The sequence below is a fragment of the Anolis carolinensis genome, chromosome 4, assembly GCF_035594765.1.
Source record: "Anolis carolinensis isolate JA03-04 chromosome 4, rAnoCar3.1.pri, whole genome shotgun sequence".
In the NCBI taxonomy this organism is placed as follows: Eukaryota; Metazoa; Chordata; class Lepidosauria; order Squamata; family Dactyloidae; genus Anolis; species Anolis carolinensis.
This window is the reverse complement of record NC_085844.1, coordinates 175,125,164-175,151,105: the sequence shown is the minus strand read 5'-3', so window position 1 is coordinate 175,151,105 and position 25,942 is coordinate 175,125,164. Positions and strand designations below refer to the sequence as shown.

The 25,942-nt window shown below is 40.8% G+C and overlaps 1 protein-coding gene across 11 annotated transcripts in view; it reads right to left on the bottom strand.

Annotated features, from left to right (window-relative positions):
• Positions 1 to 23,187, bottom strand: part of mroh7 (maestro heat like repeat family member 7) — a 49,438-nt gene extending 26,251 nt beyond the window's left edge. For 2 of the 11 annotated variants that reach the window (XR_010005407.1, XM_062978288.1), the window contains exons 1-13: positions 22,939 to 23,184; positions 21,507 to 21,857; positions 20,596 to 20,702; positions 19,885 to 19,980; positions 19,156 to 19,244; positions 18,171 to 18,291; positions 17,440 to 17,535; positions 16,196 to 16,300; positions 15,379 to 15,514; positions 14,505 to 14,617; positions 12,670 to 12,822; positions 11,600 to 11,754; positions 9,897 to 10,029 (exon numbers count right to left, since the gene is read on the bottom strand). Coding sequence is in view for 10 of the 11 variants with exons in the window: in XM_062978288.1 (XP_062834358.1) it covers positions 9,897 to 10,029; positions 11,600 to 11,754; positions 12,670 to 12,822; positions 14,505 to 14,617; positions 15,379 to 15,514; positions 16,196 to 16,300; positions 17,440 to 17,535; positions 18,171 to 18,291; positions 19,156 to 19,244; positions 19,885 to 19,980; positions 20,596 to 20,702; positions 21,507 to 21,672 (1,470 nt within the window). In the remaining variant the exon portion in view is untranslated. Of the gene's footprint in view, positions 1 to 9,896; positions 10,030 to 11,599; positions 11,755 to 12,669; positions 12,823 to 14,504; positions 14,618 to 15,378; positions 15,515 to 16,195; positions 16,301 to 17,439; positions 17,536 to 18,170; positions 18,292 to 19,075; positions 19,245 to 19,884; positions 19,981 to 20,595; positions 20,703 to 20,921; positions 21,074 to 21,506; positions 21,858 to 22,938 lie in introns of those variants that run through there. The other 9 variants (XM_062978290.1, XM_062978289.1, XM_062978287.1 and 6 more) reach the window with 9 other exon arrangements.
• Between the last annotated feature and the right edge of the window lie 2,755 nt (positions 23,188 to 25,942).

The following is a 25,942-nucleotide window of genomic DNA, read 5'->3' as shown; positions in this document are numbered from 1 at the left end:
AAACACCAAAAAATCGTCCAGGTAGATTATCAAGAACCTGTCTAGATAGTCCTGAAAAATGTCATTGACAAAATGCTGGAACGTTGCGGGGGCTCCGCATAAACCGAAATTCATAACTCGGGACTCGAATAATCCGAATTTGGTCTGGAAGGCGGTCTTCCACTCGTCCCCTTCCCTGATGCGAACTAAGTTGTAAGCCCCCCGAAGATTCAGCTTGGTGTAAACCTTGGCTCCTCGAAGCCGATCCAGTAGATCCGAGATTAAGGGCAGGGGGTAGCTGTTCCGCTTGGTGATATTGTTCAATGCTCTGTAGTCCACCACCAAGCGTAGTTCCCCTGACTTCTTCTTCACAAACATCACTGGGGAGGCGGCTGGGGATTGAGAGGGTCTGATGAATCCCTTGCGAAGGTTTGTCTCTAGGAATTCCCTGAGAGCTTCTTGCTCTGGTTCAGTCAGGGAGTAGAGATGCCCTCGCGGGATCGGGGCCCCCTCCACCAAGTCAATGGCACAGTCATAAGGTCTATGTGGGGGTAATTTTTCGGCTTCTTTCTCATTGAATACATCCCAATACTCGGAGTACTTCTTTGGCAAGGTGATGATGGGCTCGGTGTCTGTGGCGTGGCATACCTTGGCTACGAGGCAATGGTTTTGGCAGTACGGTGAAGCAAACTGCAGTTCTCTGTTGGACCAGGAGATGTTAGGGTCGTGGAGAGTCAGCCATGGAATTCCCAAAATCACAGGGAAATGGGGAACCTCGGTAACAAAGAAGGAAATCTCTTCCATATGTTCCCTTATCCACATCCTGGTGGGTTCCGACCACTGACTTACGGGGCCCGTCTTGAGGGGGCGGCCGTCTATGGCTTGCACCACACGGGCATTCTTGAAATCATGATATTGTAATCCCAGAGAGTCGGCATACTCTCTATCGATGAAATTGTTGGTAGCTCCAGAGTCTATCATGGCGTGGATCATGACGGGTCCCCTTTTTGCTGACCATAATGTGACCACGAGAAGGAACAGGACCCCGGTTGGCGGCTCTTGGATGGATTTTTTGACCGGGTTGGCGAGCCTCTCTACACCCGGTCGTTGGCTTCCCCCGCCGGCTGTGTGCCAGTCGGCTCAGACGTCTTCGTCTCCGTGGAGGACGCCGCCGCAAGACGGGCGGCAGGCTTCCCTTTGGCTGGGCACTCTCTGGCGAAGTGGCCCCCGTTCCCGCAGTACCAGCAGAGGTTTAAGCGTTGACGACGGGCCTTCTCGGCGGCATCTAGTCTGGGACGCACATTGCCCAACTGCATCGGCACCTCCTCGCCTCCTCTGGGGTATGGGGTTGGCGGTGGGGGTCTCCACACCGGACGTGGCTGAACGCTGGCGGGAGCGGGGGGTTTTGCCCCGGCTCTACCGCCCTGGCCTCGAACCCACTGTTTCCTGTTGGCAATCATGACTTCAGCCCGTAAACATTGATCAATAAGTGCCTCGAGGGTCTGGGGAGGATCCACCTTGGAGATTTCTTCCAGCATTTCAATGTTGAGACCCTCCCGGAATTGTCCCCTGAGGGCTACATCGTTCCAGCCGGTGTTGTGGGCCAGCACTCGGAACTCGGCTATATACTGAGACATAGGTCTGTCTCCTTGGAAAAGGCGACGGAGTTTGTGACCGGCTGCCTCCAAATTGTCCTCGATTCCCCAAGTCTCCTTGAGGTGGTCCAAGAAGCGTTGCGCTGATCTTAGGTGTGGAGAGGCTTGGTCGTACAGTGCCGTCGCCCAGCTGGCCGCTGGTCCGTCTAGAAGACTGTAAACCCATGCCACTTTGATGTCTTCTTGGGGAAACTCGGCAGCACGGGCCTCTAGATAAGCTTGACATTGGCGACGGAAGACATGAACCTTAGAAGCCTCTCCAGTAAACTTGGTTGGCAACGCCATGGCCGGAAGACGAATTCCGCGTTCCTTCAAACCCCTTATTTCTCCATCCTGTGCATTGAGCTTATCACGGATTCGGTCCACCTCCTCCTTGTCGATGGTGTAGGTAATCGGCTGGCCGCTCGGCCCAGGTACGACTCCGGTAGACATTCTGGCCGAGGTTAATTGGTGCTTAGGGCGGCGGAGTCAAACTGTCAAGACCCAGGCTGCAGAGCACCAATAACCATACACAGAGGCCAGAATCTATCTAATATCTTTATTGAAGGAATATATAAAGTTAATAAAAACAAGTGTAGAAAATAGTCCAGAATTAGACCTTTCAGGAAAGGTCAGAATTAGTCCAAAAAACAATGTCCAATAAGAAATATTAAGGTCCAAAGTTGTAATCCAATACCGAAACACTCACTTTGCCAAGCAAAGTGAGGGGAGATGACAAGGTCCTTTAGTCCATGAAACTTGAGCGAGGCTAGGAAATAACTTGATACTTGAAACAAGGCTTGAACGTGGAACAAGGTAACTAAGAACAAGAACAAGGTCCGTGGAATAACTTGATAAAATCCGTGGAACAAGGCAAGGATTGATCCTGGGAAACAAGGCAAGGTCCGTAGATAAACAAAGGCTGGGAAGCAAGGCGAAGGCTGGATAGCAAGGCAAGGCTTGAGCAGGAGCGAGGCTTGAATCGGAGCGCGCTGTCCAGACACAACTCGCTCCGTAGGCTGACGAATTGACTCCGCGAAGTTACTACGCGGGTAAAACACCTAAATAGAGTCTAACTTTCCCGCCGAAGCAGTTCTCTGGGAATCAGAACCGAAAGCTAAACTCTGAGACCAGATGTGAGACTCCCCAAAGATTCTCACGAGAAGCAGTCTTAATTGGCCACATTCTTAGCTGCAATCCTCGCACTCCTGCGCGAAGCTGATTCTAAACTTCTCTGTTGTTTACAAAACTCCCGGCGCAAGAACACGGGAGAAGTAGGCTCTGGGCTTGTTTGACATACTTCTGGGAGACAACTTTCTTGCAGGTGCAAGGTTCCCAGATCTGCCTGGGAAAGATCTGGCTGAGAAGAATCCAGTTCAGACTGGGAAGGTAAAAAACCCAAGTTTTCATCTTCATCAGGAATTACAATGTCCTGAGCAGGACTACAAGGCCCATGAGTCATCACAAAGAGGAAGAAGAGGAAATAGACGAGGAAGAGGAACAAAGGGAGAGTGAGAACGAAGGAGGAAAGATATGAAGAGACAATTGAAATTTTACAGTAACAATGTTAACGGTTTAAACTCAACCTGTAAACGCAATAAAATATTCAATAGAATTAAGAAAAATGCCTATGATGTAATTACACTACAGGAAATGCACATTACACAACTTCAAGCAAAATACCTGGAGCAAAAAAGTTTGGGACAAGAATTCTATTCCCTAGATAAAAAAAAAAAAGAGAGGGGTAGTTACATATATAAACGGCAAATTCCCGGCTAAACTAACCTTCAGAGATACAGAAGGGAGGATGGTTGGGGTTACAATCACAATAGAAAACTCAAAAATCCTAATCTGCAATATTTACGCGCCAAATGATACAAAATCATCGTTTGTAAAAATATTGAAAGAATCAATTATGGACAAGGAATTTGATAGTTTAGCAATAATGGGAGATTTTAATGGAATATTAAATAGCTCAAAGGATAAAAGTGAAGATAAAAGAAAGAGGAAAGGGAAAGGGAAATATAATGGAACCCTACCGAAGGCCTTTAAAGACCTAAAAGAAGAATTCAATCTACAAGACGCATGGCGTCTTTTACATGAGGATGAAAAAGACTTTACGTTCTACTCGGCCAGGCATAAGTCCTGGTCGAGAATAGACATGATCTGGACATCGAATTCATTAACCACTAAAATCAAAAGAGTTGGAATATTACCAAGACTGGATTCGGACCATTGCCCCCTAGAATTAGTGATAAACCAAACCAAAAAACGTTGGAAATGGAGGCTAGATGGGAACTTACTCAAAAACAAAGAAGATATTGAAAGAAATAAAAAACTAATAAAAGAATTTTTTGAACTAAACAATAACCAAGAAACCCCAGATCATGTAATATGGGAGGCAAGTAAAGCAACTATAAGAGGCTACTTCATCCAACAGGGATCGAGAAGGAAAAGGAGGAAACAAGAACAAATAAAGGAAGTGATGACACAAATTGAAGAAACAGAAAAGAGACTTAAAGCTAACCCAAAGGATCAAAAGTTGCTCAACGAGTTAACTCTGAAACAGAAGAGGAGAGAAAATCTGGAATTAGAAAACAGAGCAAATCAACTAAAATACATTAAACAATTACATTTCGAGAATGCCAATAAACCAGGGAGATGGTTATCTAGAAGACTAAGAAAGAAAAAAGAAGCAACATATATAAACAGAATCAAGGTAGGAGCAGAATACTTCACATCGGAAGAAGATATCAAGAAGCAATTTAAAGAATTCTACAGTCAGCTATACGAGAACGACCAAATTAAGAAGGATAAAATTAACATATACTTAGGGAAATCCAAATTACAAAAAATCTCCAAAGAAGATAGGGAAGCGCTTAACAAGGAAATTTCAGAAAAAGAAATTCAGAAGGCCATCAGAAAGCTAGATGCAAATAAGGCCCCAGGCCCAGATGGTTTCTCTGCGATATACTACAAGACCTTTGAAAAAGAACTAACTCCCCACCTACAGAAAATAATGAACAATATAAGAGAACAACAACAAATGCCTGAATCCTGGAAGGAAGCCCAAATCTCAGTAATTCACAAAGACGGAACAGATCCAGAAGACATAAGGAACTACAGGCCAATTTCATTACTTAACGTCGATTATAAAATCTTTACAAGTATCCTAGCTGAGAGATTGAAAAACCTTTTAAAGAACTGGATAAAAGATGATCAAGTGGGCTTCCTGCCAAACAGGCACCTTAAAGATAATGTACGAATTATTTTGGACCTAATAGAATATTATGATATAAATATAGAGAAAGAAGTATTATTTTTAACCATAGACGCAGAAAAAGCCTTCGATAGGGTCAACTGGGACTTCTTCAAATTACTAATAGAAGAACTGGACATGGGGTACTATTTTCAAAATTCTATAGAGGCAATCTACCAAGATCAAACTGCAAAAATCTCAATCAACCAGCAAGACACGGAAAAAATAAGAATCAGAAAGGGCACGAGACAAGGTTGCCCCTTATCACCCCTCATCTTTATAATGTCATTAGAAATATTACTAAACAATATTAGAGAAATCAAGGACCTCAAAGGAACAAAAATACAAGGCATAAGCTATAAGGTGAGAGCTTATGTAGATGATATTGTTTGTATTATTGAAGACCCCGGAAAAAATAGCAAAAAATGGTTTGAAGCAATTATGGAATATGGAGACGTAGCAGGTCTAAGAATTAATACGACCAAAACTAAAGCCCTTCCAAAAAATATAGCAAAGGAAAAACAAGACCAAATAGCAAATCAATTAGGTATCCAAATTACCTCAAAAATTAAGTATCTGGGAATTAATATCACCACAAAAAATTCACAATTATTAAAGAACAACTATGAAACTAATTGGAAAAATATAAAAAAGGACCTAGAGAACTGGAAAACACAGAAATTATCATTATTAGGCCGAATAGCAGCGGTGAAGATGAACATACTTCCAAGAATGTTATTTTTATTCCAATGCCTCCCCATATTGAGATCTAATAAAAGTTTTATAGACTGGAAAAGAGATCTAAGTAGATATATTTGGCAGGGAAAGAAACCCCGAATAAAAATGAAGAGTTTAACAGACGATAAGAGAAGAGGAGGTCTCGCGATGCCAGATTTAAAAATGTACTATGAAGCCAACAATTTAATTTGGATAAAAGATTGGATACTCCTAAAAAATAGGAAGTTACTAAATTTAGAAGGATGGGACCTCAGTTCTGGATGGCACTCATACTTATGGTATGAGAAAATTAAAAAAGAGAAGAGCTTTAACAACCATTTTCTCAGATCAGCGCTTATCAAAACATGGAGTAAATACAAGTTGAGAATGTACAACAGAATACCCAGATGGCTTTCCCCCCTAGAAGCATCCCAGAGAAGACTTCTCGGTTGGACAGACTGGCCTAGATATGGAGAAATAATAAAGAAAGAAGGACAAGAATATGAGCTATTATCACAGCAAGAAATAAAAGACAAGTACAGTAATATTACTTGGTTACAATATTGGCAATTAAAAGAATTCTTTATTAAGGACAAAAGTCATGGTTTCATGGACAAGGAGAATAAGTGGGACAAAATTTGGATTTCAGACGATAGAACTGTCTCAAAAATTTATAAATATCTAAACGAGTGGAATAGTGAAACTGAAATAGTGAAGAACTGCATGACTAATTGGGCTAAAAATATTGGAAGGAGCATTTTAATGGCAGAATGGGAGGACTGTTGGAATAGGAAAATCAAATTCACGTACTCTTACAGTATGAAGGAAAACTGGTGGAAGATGTTCTATAGGTGGCACTTTACCCCTAATAAATTAGGCTCAATAAACAAAAACAATAGTACAAAGTGCTGGAAATGTGGAGAGACGGAAGGAACATACCATCATATGTTGTGGACCTATAGAATTGCAAAGGAATTCTGGATAAAGATTCACGAATACACTCAAAAATATTAGGCAAGAAGCTACCCAAACTGCCAGAAATATTCTTATTAAATATATCAAGAATCCAAGCAGGCTCGAATGATGAAAAGATCTTAACATACCTTTCGACAGCAGCCAGAATAGTGTATGCCAGATATTGGAGACAGAGCGAAGGTCCTACAATAGAAGAATGGCTAATAAAAGTAGCGGAAATCAAGAACATGGACAGATTGACTTATCTATTGGCCAAACAACAAGGAAGACCAAGAAAGGAAACGGATTGGAATAAAGTAGAAAGCTTTCTAAATATAAAGAAAATCTTATAATACATGAGGAAGAATTAACCTTAGGAAGAAATATCTGACCGGAACCAGAGAAGAGACAATTGAAGACAGCGGATAAGTAAAAGGCGAAAGATTTATACGATCTGAAGAGAAACCAGAGTCTCAGTCACGAAGAAAATCAAATATTTGGGAATATGGTTGATGGCCAAAAACGCGCATTTATTGGAAAACAATTATAATGTAAAATGGAAAGAAATCAAAAAGGACTTACAAAAATGGCAACACCTAAACATCTCACTACTGGGAAGGATTGCAACGATAAAAATGAACATTCTACCAAAAATTTTGTACCTATTTCAAACTCTACCCATAATCAGGACAATTAAAACATTCACAGATTGGAATAAAGATCTCTCGAAATTCATCTGGAATGGTAAGAAACCCAGAATAAAATATGCAACGATGACAGACAAAAAAGATAGAGGAGGATTTGGCCTCCCTAACTTTAGACTCTATTTTGAAGCCTGTGCACTGTCATGGATTAAGGACTGGTGTAATCTAAAGCGAGAACACATCCTAAATTTAGAAGGTTTTGACTTGAGGCGGGGATGGCATGCGTACATATGGTACGATAAGAAACAAATAGAGAAAAACTTTGGGAATCATTTCATCCGCTCCGCCCTAATAAAAGTATGGGAAAAATATAAAAGATTCATGTACGTTAGGACCCCACTATGGATATCGCCGTTAGAAGAAAACAGCAGGAAATTATTAGGTTGGCCCGAATGGCCAACCTATAAAGAAATTCTATACAAGAGAGATGATAGTTATCAGATAAAACCTCTGGAACAAATTAAAAAGAAATATAAAAATTTGACTTGGCTTCAGTACGCCCAAATAAAACAAAAATTTTTGGTGGATAACGAAATTGGCTTCACTATAAATGAAAACTTTTGGGATAAGATCCTCCAAAATGATAAGAAAGAAATAACTAAGATATATGATAGATTACTAGATTGGATGAACACAACAGATGAAGTCAAAAACTGTATGTTAAAATGGGCTAAGAACATTGGCAGATCAATAAGTATGGAGGAGTGGGAAGTCTTATGGAAAAAGAAACAAAAATATACCTACGCATGGGACTTAAAGGAGAATTGGTTAAAATCATTCCACAGGTGGTATATTACACCGAAAAAATTAGGAGAAATGTACAAAGAAACGCAAAACACTTGTTGGAAATGCAAGACTCATATTGGTTCATACTTTCATAGCTGGTGGTCATGCTCTGAAACAAGGAAATACTGGAAAATGATACACTTAGAATCTCAAAAAATACTAAAGAAAACATTCCCATTGAAACCAGAATATTATTTATTGGGGCTGACAGACTTGGAAACAAATTTCAATTCAAATGAAGACAAAATCTTTACATATATCTCAACGGCAGCAAGGATTATCTTTGCGAAATACTGGAAACTACAAGACGTTCCAACTAAAGATGAATGGCTAGGAAAAGTTGATGACATTAGAGACATGGATGAATTAACATTTCTGTTAAGATCCTATAGAGTACAATCAACAAATAAGACTGACTGGAACTTATTTAGAGATTATATGGCAACTAATATCACTTAATTCTTTTTTTTTTGTTGGATACTAGTAAAATGACTAGAAGACATAGGTTCTACCAGGACAAGACATAATATAATATAATTTAATTACATTCTCATAAGGGACGAATGGATGTACAAAACATGTTACATGTGCGTTTTTCTTTCTTTCTTCGTGTAATATATATATATATATATTAAATCTCTCACCCCTCTCTTTTTTTTCCTTTCTTCTCTCTCTCTCCTTTCTTTAATTTTTGTGTTGTTTGTGTTGTTTTTGTTAATGTGACACTGGTAAACTCAATAAAAATTATAATGTAAAAAAAAAAAAAGACAGCGGATAAGAAGAAGAAAAGAAAGGCAGAATGCAAAATGACCCCGGAGCAGCCCTGGAAGTACGCATCATCAAATGCCCTCCCCGCACACCGATCCCACCCATACCCGCACCCCCTTCCCCCCAGTACACCTATCCTACCCATACCCATCCCCTCCATTCACAAACCCCTTGGACAATCCTTGGGTTTTTTTTAATATCTGTAAATAATTAAAAGTTAATAAAGATTATTTAAAAAACAAAAAACAAAAAAACAAAACATATCACTACAAAATACATATGAAAACACACAAAACAGAGATCAAACAAAGGACACTTAAAATTTATGTTTAACGACTCTCTAGGTAGGCCTGCCATAAGAGATGGGTTTTTACATGGTTTCTAAATTCTGACAGCTCATTTAGGTGTCGGCGTTCTTCTGGCAGTGCCCTGGCCCCGCCTCCCGCCCAGCGTGCCCTGGCCCCGCCTCCCACCCTGCGTGGGCACGCTGGGTGGGAGGCGGGGCCAGGGTTGGCTCTGCCTCCCATGCTATTCGCCCTGGCCCCGCCTCCCACGCAGCGTGGGAGGCGGGGCCAGGGTTGGAAAGAGAGAGCCTTCGCCGCCCGGGGAGGGGAGGATGGGATCCCTCCTCCCCTTCCCGGGCGGCGAAAGAGGGAGCCTGGGCAAGGCCAGCCAGGCCACAAGGCCAGGGCGCACTGGTCGGGCGGCGGGGCACCGTCAGAGCGGTGCCCCGCCTCCCGCCCAGCCCGACGGCGCCCCCCGGGACCTGCGCCCGAGGCGGCGCCGTCACGTGGCCTCCATGGAGGGGCCGGCCCTGCTTGCACCTGGAAACTAATTGGCAGCCAATGGAGTGATTCCAATTCTATGTGTCTTCTTTTTCTAAACTTATTTCATTAGAAATGTGAACTATGATTTTTCAATGAGACATGATCTTGTCTAGACAATAGCACACACATAAACACATCAGTTTTGAGACTGGACACTGAAGTTGGGGCCAACATACAATCCTTCCCTTAGGGAGCTCATTTTTGAAAAAAGTAACTTTCCTACCCACTTTCTAATGTGAAAGAGAAAAAGGTTTCAACAATTCCTTACAGCTAGTGGTGTGGTATAGTCTCCAGTAGCTTTTGGACTCAGTTGTAGCTTTTTCAGCAGTGTGTTTGCAATGATAGTTAGTTCATAGTCTGAGCATGCTTTTATCAACACGTACCACATCTCAGCGGAAAATCTGCAAATTCAGGGCAGGTGGAGGAAACAAGGCACAATTCAGGGTGTGTACTCAAACTGTCATGCATGCTTGCTTACTCACTGGACTGCAAATAAATGCAGTCCCAATAGCCTCCTCAGAGAACAATAATAACTGCAACTCCTGGCACCAGATGCTTACAATGGAAGCTGAGTGTAAGTAGCATGTTATGCTTAAGCAACCATAGCATAATTCCATGATTAGGACCAATTAAGATTTTTAATTCATCTTAGTATAGAAACATCACAAACACACAATATTGAGCAAATTTTCAAATTCAACTTTTCTTCAGACTGAAGATTAAGAAAAAAACACACACAAAAAGCAAAATTGGGCAGGGGAAAAACAAATGTGATATGCATGATGGGGGAAAAACCCCTAAACAACAGGGAGCAAATATATTTGTGAACTATAATGAAGACAGTATTATATAACGCTTATATTCCATATGTGTCACAACAATGCAGATGCATGAATAAATGAATCTCTTGACTCTATATCCCATGCCAACAAGGATATGAGCAAATGTGATCTGGATTGGGATGAACACAGACATGCTATATTTATGTTGTTTAAGTTAAGCGAGATGATATCTTGAAATCTCATCCAATTGTATTCTAGACAAGTTCAGGCTTCCAGGTTCCCTTACATCAAAAGGGACTGGCTTGCTCTGAGGGTTGCATTTCCTGCAGCAGGAGGAGGGCAGAACCAGCTGGCCTCTCTAGACCAACCACAATGGTATTTCACTCAAGCAAGGTATTAGCAGAAGACTTTCCAGACTGAGCACAAAATGAGTGGGGTCTTCTGCACTGTCTAGGGGAATTGTCTCAACCCATGTACCTCTTTGCCAAGCCAGGCCTGGAAAGGGGTACACAGTGCCTACGCATTGGTAGCACTAGGAAGTACAGGTTGAGCATCTCTTATCCAAATACTCCAAAATCATCCACATGGATGGTTGAGACAGTGACACCTTTTCTTTTTTACAGTTCAGTGTACAAAACCTTTGTGTCATGCACAAAATTATTAAAATACTATGTATAAAATGATTATCAGGCTATATATAGAGGATACATATGAAATAAATGAATTTGATGTGTAGATATGAGTCCCATCTTCAAGATGTCTGATTGTGTATATGCAAATATTCAAAAATCCAAAGTTCAAACCACTTCTGGTCCCAAACATTTTGGATCAGGGATACTCAATTTGTATATGACTTGAGCAGAGTTTCTCAAACTATGCCCCTCCAGATGTTTTGAACATCAGCTCCTACAATTCCTAACAGCTGGTATACTGGCTGGGATTTCTGGGAGCTGAGGTCTAAAACTGAGGAGTATAGTTTGAGAAATACTGGTCTAGAGCCATCCCAGCCTATTTGAAGAGGAAGGTTAAAATAATCAAGGTCTTCTTTGCTGCCATTTTAGTACTACTAATGCCAGAGTATAGATGAAAAAATGGCAGCTTTTACTGTGTTCCTCTGAGTAACTAAAGAGTGAATTTTGGACCAGGCGAGTTGCGCTTCTGACACCATTTAGACCAGGGAGCTATGTACCTGTCAATTGGAAAAGGACACTGTAGAAGGGCATTGCATACTTCTTCCATGTAAGTGTGAGTCAGATGGGTCAAGACTCTCATCATTATTTGTCTGTCCCGGAGTTGGTAGATGGAACCAAGCTGCTGATAAATCTTATCCACAATTTCTGGCACCTTGAAGAAAACAAGCAACAACAGCCATATTTAGATGTAGGACAGAGTTCGCATTGCAAGAAACAAAATAAATGCTTAACTCTTTTTCCAGAAGGTAGCAATTGCTATGGAAAATAACTGTAAGGAAAACATCTTTTTATGGGCAGGTAACTTATCTCTTTTAGAAGATCTACTGACATATTAGGCAGAAACAGTGAAGCACCTTCCTCACTCACGGAAAAGCAATTTTTTAAAGTTTTTTTTGAAATACTATTGTATTTTTGCTTCAAGGGCAAGGAAGAGGCACCTTTGAGATTGTCTTAAGTGTTAAAATAACTTGGAAACCTTGGGCATTATATTCCTTGACAGATTGGGGGCTATTTATGGCAAAGTGTTTTAGGCAGGCTCCGTTTCCAAGACTGACAATGTGTGAAATTTTCACACTATGTTCAAACAGTTATGGAAACCAAGCTGGAAGAAACCTCAACGCCATCCAGTCCAACCCCATTCTGCCATGCAAGAACGCATGATCAAATCACTCCTGCTAGAGGTGCTATCCGCCCCCTTTTTAAACAAATCCTCCAAGAAAGGAGACTCCCACACACTCCAAGGTAGCATATTCCACTGTAGAACAGCTCTTACCCTCAGGAAAATCTTCTTAATGTTTAGGTGGAATCTCATGTTCATTTTGCTTTTCCCCAGGATTGGTGCACAGCACATGGCTCAAATCAGGTAATCCAAGAATTACTGACATAAAAAAGCATTTAGGGAGCCCTGACAGCACATTGCCCTGGCAGGATCATACAAGATGTATAGTCCTTTCCCATAGGCAGATTCAATATATGTCTGAGGATATAAAATATTAGTGATAACTTAAAAAACAGCCTTAGTCATTGCTTGCTTTGTTTCTCTTGGCTTTCTCCCAATTTATCTTACTTGTTCATGTAATTTGTGCTCATAGAACTCCAAGATGACAGATGTGATGGCATGGGAGGCTGCAGTCGTGTGCCTGTTGGCTTCCTTTAGGCAGTCTATCGCCATCAATAAAAGCTCTGTCATCTGTTTTGAGCTGAGAAATGGTTCAAATTCCTAAAAGAGAATAAACAGAGCAGCACCTTGTGGCCTTCCACGTGAAAGGCATTGCTTGAGAAAGCAGCAATTGCTACAGAAGACAATAGAGAGGAACATCTCATGTGACAAGGGCTCCTTATTTTAAGGAGGGAAATGAGCAACTTGTAATAATAATAATAATAATAATAATAATAATAATAATTATTATTATTATTATTATTATTATTATTATTATTTCATGTCAGGAGTGACTTTAGAAACTGCAAGTCATTTCTGGCATGAGAGAATTGGCTGTCTGCAAGGACGTTGCCCAGGGGACGCCCGGATGTTTTACCATCCTGTGGGAGGCTTCTCTCATGTCCCCACATGGGGAGCTGGAGCTAACAAATGGGAGCTCACCCCACTCCCTGGATTTGAACCGCTAACCTTTTGATCAGCTGTTCTGCTGGCACAAGGGTTTAACCCACTGACCAACTGAAGGCTTCTATAATAATAATAATCTTTATGTATACCCTGTCCCATCTCCCCAAGGGGACAGAGCGGTTTACAACAAAAGTCAATATACAACAAATAGCAAACAACAGATATAAACACATCAATTACATAGAAAGTAAATAACAGTAAACAAATTAAATATAACTTGCAAATATTACTCATAACCTATGGCCATTCAGAAATTCCTCTGTCTGAAATACCCATCCTATCACAACCCAACTAGCTAAGAATGATGGGCATTAGGATCCAGCGTCTCCTATACATTTCCCCTCTGCATTCTAAGATACTTTTGCAGGGAGGAATAAAGTAGGACTGGGGCTTCTATGGTTTCTAAACACTATCACATTCCAATTCCCATAATCCAGCCAATGATGGTATGAAGGTATCCCCGACTCTGGGACACCCTCCCCCCAGAGGCACTTATTTGGGTATTTGGGGGCTGTTGGATGGAAGGAAGATAGTCAGCTCTCAATGATTTCAGGGGTTTTGGGGGAAGGGGGTGATCCCCCAATATGATTTTCCAGGGAGAATTCTTCTCAGACCGAGTCATTTAAAGTGGACCACTCTAAGGCCAACTGCACCTCCATTTGGTTTGTCATTAAAGGAGTGGAGAATTCATATTTGTGGTTCATTTCCCAATTTGAGATGTGAGGTTGAGTGCCTCTGGGGACTACATAAATTGTTTCTTTTTTTGGGGGGGGGGGAGTCTTATTGGACCCTCTAGGAGTGGGCAGATAGTTAGATCCTGGAAGACCCTTCTTGGCTGAATTCCCCATCCCATCCCATTAATAAGGAGTGCATATACCTCCTTAGGCATAGTTATGTCTTCAAAAATAATTATTAGACACAAGGTATCTGCACCTGGATTTCTACTAAGTGAAGTGATTGAGTCAATTTTAATTTCTACAAGGCATTTTTGGAGGATTTGGCTTAGGGATATCCTCGCCGAATAATAAGTACTCCAGCTGCCCCTGTTCAATGGGGATTCTACCACATCAAGGGCCAGTTCTTTAGGTTTGAGCACTCTTGATGAACCATATTCCACAGGAGATGGCAATTACAGCTGCAAAAATCACAACAAAATATGGCGATGATATTCTTTGCTTCTCTTTACACCATACACAATTAGGATTACATTGATGTTTTACAATTACCTATATTTTTCAAGGTTTCTAAATTGCATCACACACAACATTGATTATTACCTTAATAATTTCAATGATATTGTGATGAGACATAGCAGAGTCGTAAGAACCCAAAATCTCTTTGCATATTTCAAATTGCCCTTGCTCCAATGAGTCAGCTTTCATTTCAGAATCTTATTAAAATGAGAGAGAGAGAGAAAAAAACCTGTTTTTTAAAATGTGAGCTTTAATAGCTGCTCCCTTTTTATATTTTATGCTGAAGTGAGAGTGTGTGCTATCTAACTCCTGTGAAGGAATCTATAGTTTGGAGAAAAGTGGGCCAGAGTTAGTGATTAATGTCAAAGTTAGTAGTCACTAAACAAGTTGCTTTTGCCACCCTTTGTTAGGGAAATTTCAGGGAAATGCCTCAGAATGGCCAGAAAAGTTGTCAACAACTCCCCGTGATTTAGATAGCTATTTGGAAGACTTGACCAGTAGCTAAAGATGGGTCTTGAATTCGATGTATGATAGGAAAATCGAATAGAAAAAGAACTTCAAGTGATACTGAAAAGAAAGGACATATATAGTTTTGACTCTTGCTAACATTCTGAAATCCTGCCATGTTTGTCCAGGAAATTGGACAAACATGGGAAATTGAATCTCTTCTCTTTCTAGCTTGATCGAATATTACACACCATAGTTGCACACAACTGTTTACTTGTAAATAAACAAGGGAAAGGGACTATCCAACACTCTTGAGACCAAGATCTTACATTGTCCGGCATAGAGTAAATGTTCTACAGATTGACCTCCACTATGGCTGCTTGCTTACTTGTCACTGCCAGGGTTCCTGGTTTTCTTCCAATATCCCTAAATGACCATTTGATGACTGTGGTTTGAGTAATTTCCCTATCTTATATACATTCACATGGAGTCTTAAATGCTCCTTTCTTACCCGTTTTCTGGTGTACAAGCCAATACAGGAAATATATGCCTTGCATAGCCTTTCGGCCAATTTCCTTTTTGGTGTCATTGAGACGTAGGCATAGCTGACCAAGCAAGACCCCTAGCCTGGGTCTTTCAGGAGACATCTGAATGGAGATAATGAGAATGCTGGCATTTGAAAATGAAGGGAGCAAAGGAATGGACAAATAACTTCTGGAATTCAAATTGGCTTTACCTCCCTTTCCCGATACATTTGATTTGTTTCCATGTTAGTCTGTCTATGGTCTCAATGATGCTAAAAGCACCTCCTTTAGAAGACCACTTGCTTTGTTTGGCAAAATGAGCTTTTGGAGGATGTAAAATCATAAGAAGCCCTTTTTTCTTACCACCCTATTAAAGGGCTCACTTGTAAGCTTCTGGTTACCTTCAGTTGCAAACTATCACACTTGTTTTGTGATGGCAAGTGAAAGCCAAGTGAGGCAAACAGTAAGCATCACCTTCCACTGTTCTCCAGACTTGCTCAAAGAATGAACAGAATTGTAGTTTTCAAATTGTATGGCATTTATATACTTGGAGGACCACAGTAATCTTTCTATAATGTTGCCACAGCCTCCCAGCCATACAGGCAACCTGATTTGCTTCAAAGATCTTTGGGGCACTCAGTTATTTCTCTTCACAATAGTCATATAGTCATATTATGAAACTTCCCATTCTATCTCCCCACATTATCTGTTCTAAATATTTGTATGTGTTATATACTCTTTTATGGGCTTGAATACATCTTATTCTCTCAACGCCTGCTGCTAAACCACCTAGATAGCACTCACATCAAACTTCGGGTAAGTGGCTGCAAATTTCAACAGGAATACATAGGTTTTCACTGCTCTTGCTCGTTCATGCACTTGTGCTGATTTCATCCAGGGTGAGAAGTGCTACAGAGATAATGGGGGCACATTGTGAGCAATGCTCTTTAAAAAACAACAACAAAAAAAAACATCAAATTGAGAGAGTATGCCTGTCTGTCTGAACAGAGGTGCTTCCAGATGAAAAGTTCCTAGCCTATCAGTAAAGACTCATCTTCTCATCTTCACAAAATTGTTTTCTTGACAAGAAAAGAGAGGCAAACAGCCATAGTGGAAAAACATGGAAGGTTTATAAACAGATGGAAAATGATGTTTGGGCCCTCATGAAAATCTACAATAAGGGATAATACAAGTATTATCTAGAAGCATCCCAGGTTCATCGTAATTGTGGGTGAAAACAATGTCACTTTCAAGATGTAATTATTTAAGAAAAGAGTAAGAATTTTCTTCATACATTTGGGGGCATTGAGTGACCAGCTTTGTTCCGGTAGCCATAAATCATAGCATATTAGCAGAGGCGGTCCACCCGTCAGGCGAGGGAGGCATTTGCCTGTGGTGCCATTGTCCCGGAGGCACCCTTGAGCCCCCCGGGATGATGGCGCCACCCCCACCTCCTTCGGCTTGAGGCCGGTCATTCCCGCCTGGCCTGGTCCTTCCTAGGGCCACGCAGGCCGCATGCGGCAAGGCCCAGGAAGGACAATGCCGCGCAGCTCCGCCCACTATGCCGTGTAGTGTGGTGGGCGGAGCTGTGAGGTGTGGTGGGCGGAGCCAAGCCGTGCGGGCCTCATGGCGGCCACGGCAAGGCCCAGGTCGCAGCAAGAACGGCCAGGCCATGGTGGGAAGGACCAGGCCGCGGCGGGAAGGTGAAGTTTTGCAGTGATTGGTTTGGGGAGGGGGGCGCCATAATTGGGGTGGGGAGCAAAAATTCTCTTTGCCTACTCCTAAAAATTGCCTAGGGACGGCTCTGCGTATTAGGTACCTTATTTCCTCTGGTTATTTTTCAGCCTCTAGCATATTACCCAATAGAGCTGTTGTGATTATAATATGAGTGTAAAAGTCAGGCTTGGAAGAAAACTAAGTTCTATACCTTTAATTTGGGAATAGAGGAACTCCACACACCTAGGGCCAGGTTCCTTTTCAGAAAAAAAAGACATCCATGTTACTTGCTCAAACAAGTGGATAGTAACTAATACATCACCATTGCTTACCTCTAAGAGTAGGAACAGTTCAGTTGTGTTTGGGTTCTCTGATAAGAGGTGGCTCAGCATTGCTTCCATTGCTTTTACTGTCTGGTCATATAATGCCTGAAGAAGAAATAGAAATCACAGAATATCTCAAAACATTGCACACTGGCTACAATCCAATATCCCCTACATAGTGTTTATATCTGTATGTGGAGATAGGTTGCATCAGCATTACACGATCTCTGTGCAGAATAGTAGTGCAGCATAACACATGTCAATGATTGCGTACTGTTGTGCAATATACAATAAGTTATGTGCACATCATTGCTATATGTATCAGCAGAGTATGTCTGTTGGGTCATGGTGAATGATTCACCTTGAGATGAATAGCACACAATGTATGCATGTTTACTCACTAACAGAAAGTCAGCCAGAATTTGACAGATCTAACTAGTAGATTATGATTTAAAAATCAGCACAGATCTCTCTTATCAACCTCTCTAAAATGCCCAAGATATAGTGTCCATGTATTTTGAGCTAATTGTGAAAGCAGCCCCTTCTTAAATCTAGTTTGGGTTAAGAATCCAATAGCTCACAAAACAACTACAAAGAACACTCATCACAGCATGGAAATTGAGCAGAGCCACAATGCTATCAATAGATTCTGAAAAATATTGATTTTTAAAATAACATTAAGGACTATTAAAAAGACAATAGTAGGCACTGACAGTGTCTTCCCACAGCCAATATGTTACCTGTACATCAGCCTTTTCCCCATCCTGTCTGTGTAAGGTGTCAACTGATGGCAAGGCAAAGATGCTGGCAATGCAGATGCTGAGCAGCTTCTCTTTATTCCATAGAGATGAGTCCACTTGGCTGAGTCCGTGGTGGGAAGACACAGAGAGTAAGCAACATACATTATAATTCCTACTAGGTATTGTAAATGGTATATGTTACTCAACATCTAACAGAATGTGAAAACTAGGAAGAAAAGGAAGCTGTGTCCGGTTTCAGAAATGCTGTCTACCAGAAGTTTTCCAGCTGTTGCTGAACTGCAATTTCCTAACAGAAACTGTAAGGTTACAACCTTCAACAGCCATAATGAATAGAAGACTCTGGGTCTGGAGCCCAAACCAAAGGCAATATTTCCAAGCTTTGCTCCAAAATAGTCCTGCCAATGGGATGACTAAAGAAACTTCAAGATGACAGGGGGGAAATTAATAGATCTGATTTTGATTTATACTGGTAAGTTTTTATTAAATATGTTATAGAAAGTGAAAAAGGAAAACAATATAACCTTGTTGGTCAGGAATTTTGGATATGACATTGGTTTAATGGTTGAATTATAAATTTTATGGTAAATGAAATGATACTTGTTCAGGCCTTGGTGGTGGGGTTGTTGTTTGTAAAATGTTCACTGTTTTGTGTTCTGTTTCACTGTAAGTTATTAATGTATGTAAATAAAAATTAATATATTAAAAAATGAAAAAAACTCTTACAGGTTCAGAGATTCCCTGCTCTATAAACTGTGGGTATACAGACAGGCTGAAAAGGAATGGCCACTAATCAGAATACAGTAAGGCTGGGCAGAAAGAAGTGTTTAAAGAAAATTTGGTTGCATGAACCTATCATGCAATGCAAGCTTGCTTTCGAGACCTACCTTTAATATTTGTATGATGACATGAAGTTCTAGAATCATTGTCCTTTTCAAAACCAGATGTGCGTATAGTTTTGAAATACCTTAGGTCTTGAATGAGAAGCAGTCCCTGACAACGCAAAGCTGTGGTATGGAAATCTATGTGATCTAGCGGCAAGTCTTCGATCTGTCTCTGTGAATTTCAGAAGCAAAGGATTGAAGTCTTAGTTTTTAGTATAGTTGAAATGTAGCTCGGGACTCTATAATCTCATATTTTGTACACAGGAGTTCTATTAGAATAATGAATGATGTATGGCAACATAGTCCCTTGTACATTGCATGTGTGAGTGAAAAGATGAGGGAGGTTGTATTTTTTACTCTAGAGATAGTTGTCTGCAGCCATATCATGTTCAGTGCTCCCTTTTAAGCCCAGTGTGCAACTTGGGACCCACTTTAAATTATTTATTCTCTTTTCTTATTCTCTGATGCAAGTGGACTCCACTTCAACAATTGTGAACATATGCAGAGGTCTGCAGGTATGGCTAATCAAGCAAAAGTGAGAAGAAAATGATGGCTGTTAAAATGGTCACTATTACACAGTTGCTAGAGGCACGAAAACAGCACCTTCTCTGGGTTTTAGGAAACAGGGTTAATAGCTTTTAAACTGGAGAAACTCATGGAGCTCAATTCTTTATTGAGAAATATATACACTACTTAGCTATATATTAGTCTTTCTTTCACTGGCAATAGTTGTTTCACTCTATCAATGTGTTTTTGTTTGTGCCAAGCCTCTTCTTCATAAAAATCACAAGTTACCATTACATCTGACTCACCATTATTTTCTGTACAAACTGCAATTTCCCATTGCAGTAATCCTGATTACCATTCCTACTCATTTTTGAGCTGGATTCCGGAGGAACTGTTGGACACTAGGGAGAAATTTAGTATGTTTTAGACTGCTTTCGTCTGTGACAATATTATCCCATATTTGGTTTTCAGAGCCCATTCTGTTTGAATGTGTAGAAATAGGAACTTGTGTGTTGAATGGTAGTAGATGAATAAACTATATATTTTTTACTTGAGATAATGCATTTCTGGGAATCTTTAGGTCCTTTGGTATGGCTCTAGAATTGCAATGGAGGACCTAGAAATTCTTAGAGAGACCATATTGCTCAAATCTGCGAATCATCAAAACTAAATATGGAGAACCAACTATTGCCTCAGAATCTTTCCAAGCCAGGCAAGCTCACAAGCTCAATTGAGTAAATATGGCTTTTTATTTACATTTGTCCATTTTTGTGAGGGCCCTGTGCTTCTAACCCTAGTGAATGTGCAGGGCTGACTGTAGTATGATAATTAAAAGGTTTTTGTAGTATGTCAAGAAAAACATCATCCCTCTGATCCCAACTTTCCCCTAATCTTCTTATGAAGTGAGAAAATTGTCTCCCTTATTGAGGCTGAATGGCGAAAAGAGGCCAAAAGTACAGAACTGAATTAAAGTGTGGTGAAATTTAGCTTCTAGATGAGTAGGAATAAGGATTTACCATTTCCTTACTGTCATGCCGTGCTGTTCTTTCAGAAACTGGTTGAACATCTTCCACTTCTGAATCAGATATCATTATTATATGGAGTTCAGTGGAGGGGTCTGAAACTGCCAAAAAGGAAAGGTAAATGGAATAGGAAAACAGTGCAGTTGCTGTGGAAACGTTTTCTGCTTTTTATGGTTCAACTACTCTATTTTAGGGTTTGGGAACATCTGGCTATCCAAATGTTGGATGGCACCATACATCACCATTAGATATATTGGCTGTTTCTCACTCCTGTTCTAACTGAAGCAGGGATATGGGACAGAGAATTGGTGTGTACTCACCTGGTATGTACTCCCGAAGCCTGGAAGGTCATGACAACAATAGGGGACAAACAAAATGTGAGATAGGAATGGGGAGATTGGTCCCAGAACCCAGTGAGGTTGCTCACCCCTAATTTAAAAGCATGACATTGTAAACTGTCTTGAGGTCCATGCTAAGAGAAAGACAGAACATAAATTAAATTAATACATTTTAAAATAAATCTAAATAACTGGATTCAAGTGGGTGAATTGCTTATTCAAAATTAACTTCTGCATTGTCAAAATACATAATGGCAGAATTAAATAAATCACCATTCCATATTGCATATTTTGGTGCTTTGTACTAGGGGTTAGCATGGTGTAGTGGTTTGTGAGTTGGATTATGGCTCTGGAGACCACACTTGTGAAATCACTGGGGAATCTTGGATGTGTTACTCCCTCTCAGAAACAGAGGAACTAAAAGGCAAATTTCTTCTGAACAAATCTTGCCAACTGCCAAGAAAATCCTGTGATATGGTCACCTTAAGGTTGCTATAAATCGGAAAGGAATATTGTACTTAAATCTAAACTATTCTCATTTTCCAAACTCTAGAGGTCACTCTTCACCTTCAGAAATGCTTGGTGACATGCAGCACTCCAACTGTATGTCTGCTTGGTGGCTCTTGGATACTTCTCTCTTGGCAGTCTCAGCACACTGCTCAATAGTTAGAACCTCAGCTGACTCTTTCTTTCTCACAAGATTTTTTCTTTTTTCCTCCATCCTGGAGTTCATAGGAAGGAAAGCTGCCAGGAAGCTCTGATTCTTCAACAGTTGGGCAATGCTTGATAGTATTCTCTTGTTCTAGTTCTTTCATAAGGCATGACAAACTTTTTTCCAAAATTCCTGACCCATATCTTGACCTCCAGATTCAGATGTTCAAGACTTGCAGATAGATGTTCATAATGTGAGCTGTGTTCCTACAGAAGGGTCAGGAATTTATCACATAAGCATTATTTTATTAATGGACTTAAACATTATGTATCAGTACTATTACAGGCTAATATAGCTGACTTGGCTTCCTACACTTGGTTCAAGTGATAATGTATCTGTTCCTCACATAGCAGATCAGAACCCAGCTGATACTTTTGTATTTAAAATGTTACATTACTTTGACAGATAAAGCTTGTTTGAACAAAAAAAAGCCAATTCATTTTTCAAAATGCCATAGATGTAATTTGTATCATTTGTATCTTTGGAATCTAGGGCAACCAGTAGACCTGACCGTGAGTTAGCTGTATGGCTGTAAAGTACCTTCTGATTGGGGATTTGAAACTGGGCTGTTTTACCTTCAAACCAGCTCTGCAAAACAGCAATGTGTTAAACAGCCTATCTCAGTTTTCTGCAACCAGGTATTTTTGAACTATGATTTTTGTGATCCTTGACTATGAACATAAATTGTAGTCCAAGACATCTGAAGGGTATTGTGTTGTGGGTGCTGAAGGCATGATGTTTAATGCATAACAGTATGCTGGTTTGCACTGATGATGGTGCAATACAGTTCCACTGGGTGTGAATAGGGTATGATTCAAAGTACTCGTTATGACCTATGAAGTCTTAGATGTCTGAGGTAGCAGGCTAACTGGCAGACCATCTATCTCTTTATGAGTCTTCCCAGGGTCCCGGGAACATTGGGTGGGTGGGGGGTCAGTCACACTGGCATCACAAGCATGGTTGGTAAGGATGAGAGAGAGGTCCTTCTCAGTTGTTGACCCTAGACTCTGGATCTCCTTTCCCAAGACCAGAATAACCCACCTTCCTGCTGTTCTTCCATCAGTTTTAAAAGAAAGGGCCAAGGGGTATTGCATTTTTCAAATGGAATTGTTTTCATGTGTTCTTTGATTGCATGTTCCTGCAAGGTAGGGAGTTGGACTGGATGGCCTTTGTAGTCTCTTACAACTTTATGATTCCAATATTTGGAGATAAAGGAACTAGAACTGAGACAGAAGACCAATTAAGTAAATCTTGGAGACAAATTAATAAAAAAATAGATGTGCTCACTTGTTAGTGCAAGCCCACAGTTGTTCATGGTTTCAGATTCCCTTTTCTATGAGCAAAAAAGCACATTAGATGTCACAATTGAGATGTTTGTCATAACTACAGATGTTCAATGACATCACCACTCATCATAAGATGAACACAATGAATGAGACCATGGAACATGGTTCTAGAATAGTACTATATTGATACTATCCACACAAAGTGGAATATTTTGTTCTCAGGTCCAGTTCAAAGCTTTGCCCCTTGCTTGGCCCTGTCTATATCAGTATTAGTTCCTCAGTTTTGGAGCAAGAAATCAATCTACGTTACTGCAGGCTCTTAGTATCCACTGGGGTTTGATCTCAGGATCTTCCATGGAAACCAAAATCTGTGGATGCTCAAGTTTCATTATATACAGTGGGGTAGTAAAAGAAGCCCCGGTGGTGAAGTGTGTTAAAGCACTGAGCTGCTGAACTTGCAGACCAAAAGGTCCCAGGTTCAAACCCCAGGAGCAGCGTGCGTGGCCGCTGTTAGCTCCAGCTTCTGCCAACCTAGCAGTTTGAAAACATGCCAATGTGAGTAGATCAATAGGTACTGCTCCGGCGGGAAGGTAATGGCGCTCCATGCAGTCATGCTGGCCACATGACCTTGGAAGTGTCTACAGACAACGCCGGCTCTTCGGCTTAGAAATGGAGATGAGCACCAACCCACAGAGTCAGACATGACTGGACTTAACGTCAGGGGAAACCTTTACCTTTACCTAGTAAAATGTATATAATGGCAAAAGCAAGGTGTGCTTTTGGGGTTTTTTTTTTTTTTTTTTGTAAATTGTTGAAGAAAGGATATTCTATTAGCTTCAAGCTATTCTATTGTGATGCCTCATGGGCCTTGTAGTCCTGTTCCTAGTACTATTGTGGCAGATGAAGACAAAAACATGGGGTTTTCGCCAGTTCAACAAGATCCGGAGTCTCTTCACCTGCCGGATGTTGATGTTTGCCCTCAAGAATTCAGTAAAACAAGCCTTGGGCAGAACTCCCCTCCGTTTCCCAGGAAGGAATTTTATTCTAGAGACAGAGGAGTTAGAGAGGCCCAACGGAGGAGTTCACGGATCGCTGCCAAACAACAAGCTGATTAGGACTGCTTCCCTTGGGAAATTCTAAGGAGTCTTGCATCTGGACAGAGTTGGGTTTCGCTTCTTGTTCTCTAGGGAAAGAGATTTGTTGGCGGGAAAACGAGACCCAATATAGGTGTTTGGCGCGAGAGATTCTTTGCGGAGTCAATTGATCAACTTCAGGAGAGAGATTGTGTGTGGACTTCGTAACCCCAGTTCCTTGCTTCCCGGATCAAGCTTTCAAGCCTTTGCCTTGCCTTGCTGTGTAACCACGGACCCTGCTCCACGTTTCATGTTTTGCCTTGTTTCCAGTCACGGACCTAGCCAAGAACCAAGTTTATTTCCAGCCTTGTTGTCAAGCTTCATTGGACTCTAAGACTCTGTCATTTCCCCACACTATTGCTTGGCAAAAGTGTGTGTTTCGGTCAAGTGGATTAAAACTTTGAACTCTAATATCATCTATTGGACAATACATTTTTGGACCATATTTGACCTCATTTGAAAGGTCTGCTTCTGAACTATATTCTTCACTTTTTATTGCTTTTATATATTTCCTTAATAAAGATATTAGATAGAGATTGGCCTCCGTGTACGGTTATTGGTGCCCAGCAGCCAGGGGTCTGACATCTATTCTAATAGCTGTGGCGCAGACTGGTAAACAGCTGCTGCAATAAATCACTCAGACCATGAGGTCATGAGTTCGAGGCCAGCCCGTGGCGGGGTGAGCACCCGTCAATTTAAAATAAAAAAATATAGCCCCTGCTCGTTGCTGACCTAGCAACCCGAAAGATAGTTGCATCTATCAAGTAGGAAATAAGGTACCACTTATAAAAGTGGGGAGGCAAGTTTAACTAATTTACAACGTTGGAATGAGGAAGTGAGGAAGTGCCATCAGAGTGGATGATGAAGCAGCTGCTCCCCCCTGTGGCCAGAATCGAACATCCCCTCAGGAGAAGGTTAAATTGCCTCTGCGTCTGTCTGTCTGTCTGTCTGTCTCTGTGTCAGTTCGATGTGTTTATGGGCATTGAATGTTTGCCCTATATGTACATAATGTGATCCGCCCTGAGTCCCCTTCGGGGTGAGAAGGGCGGAATATAAATACTGTAAATAAATAAAATAAAGTTTGTAAAATACTTCTTGGTTCTATTCTTGCACATGGTTTAAACGAACCCGAGTTTTTTCCTCCTGTAAATCCTAAACGCTCTCCATCATTATGGGATATATGAAAGAGAAGCAGGATTCTCAATTCCTTGTCTCTTTTCTTTTTCTGTTACAGAAAGTAAGTGAAAATGGGAAGCAGTCTGACAACACTCTATTTCAGTTTTGAAGATTTATATCTTTAGTCATTTTCTCATTCCATCACATCAGCAAAAGGGAGTGTGAGAGATAGGAATAGTAATTTGCTGCATGTGCTTTTTAATATTAGCAATGTTCCCCAAAACAGTAGCTACAATCTTGGAGAGAACAAGGACTTTACAAAAGAGATACATGCTATCAGGAAGCGAGGAGATATTTTTATTATTGTATTTCTTGCTTCTGCTTATTTGTTTGCCTTTGGCAACCTTGTTCATATTCACTTAGAAGTAAGTCACTAAATTGAGTGGTCACAAAATTGCAACTCTGGTGTGTTCATACTATGTACAGACTCATACCCAGCATGGCAGGTATCTCAGCAAAAGCACCCCAACTACTGGAGAAAGTGAGCATCTGGAAGTGACTCACCTGAAACTTGAATATTATCAACAGTGAGTGATGCTGTCCAAATACAACAGCAGTTTGATAGCTGTATTAATAACTCTATAATATTGCAGTGCTCCAGAGCCATAATATACCACATACATTGATTTTGTACCATGCTGGGCTATGGTAAAGTTTATATGTTCTTTCCTCCATGTACTCGTTAGTACAGATGCA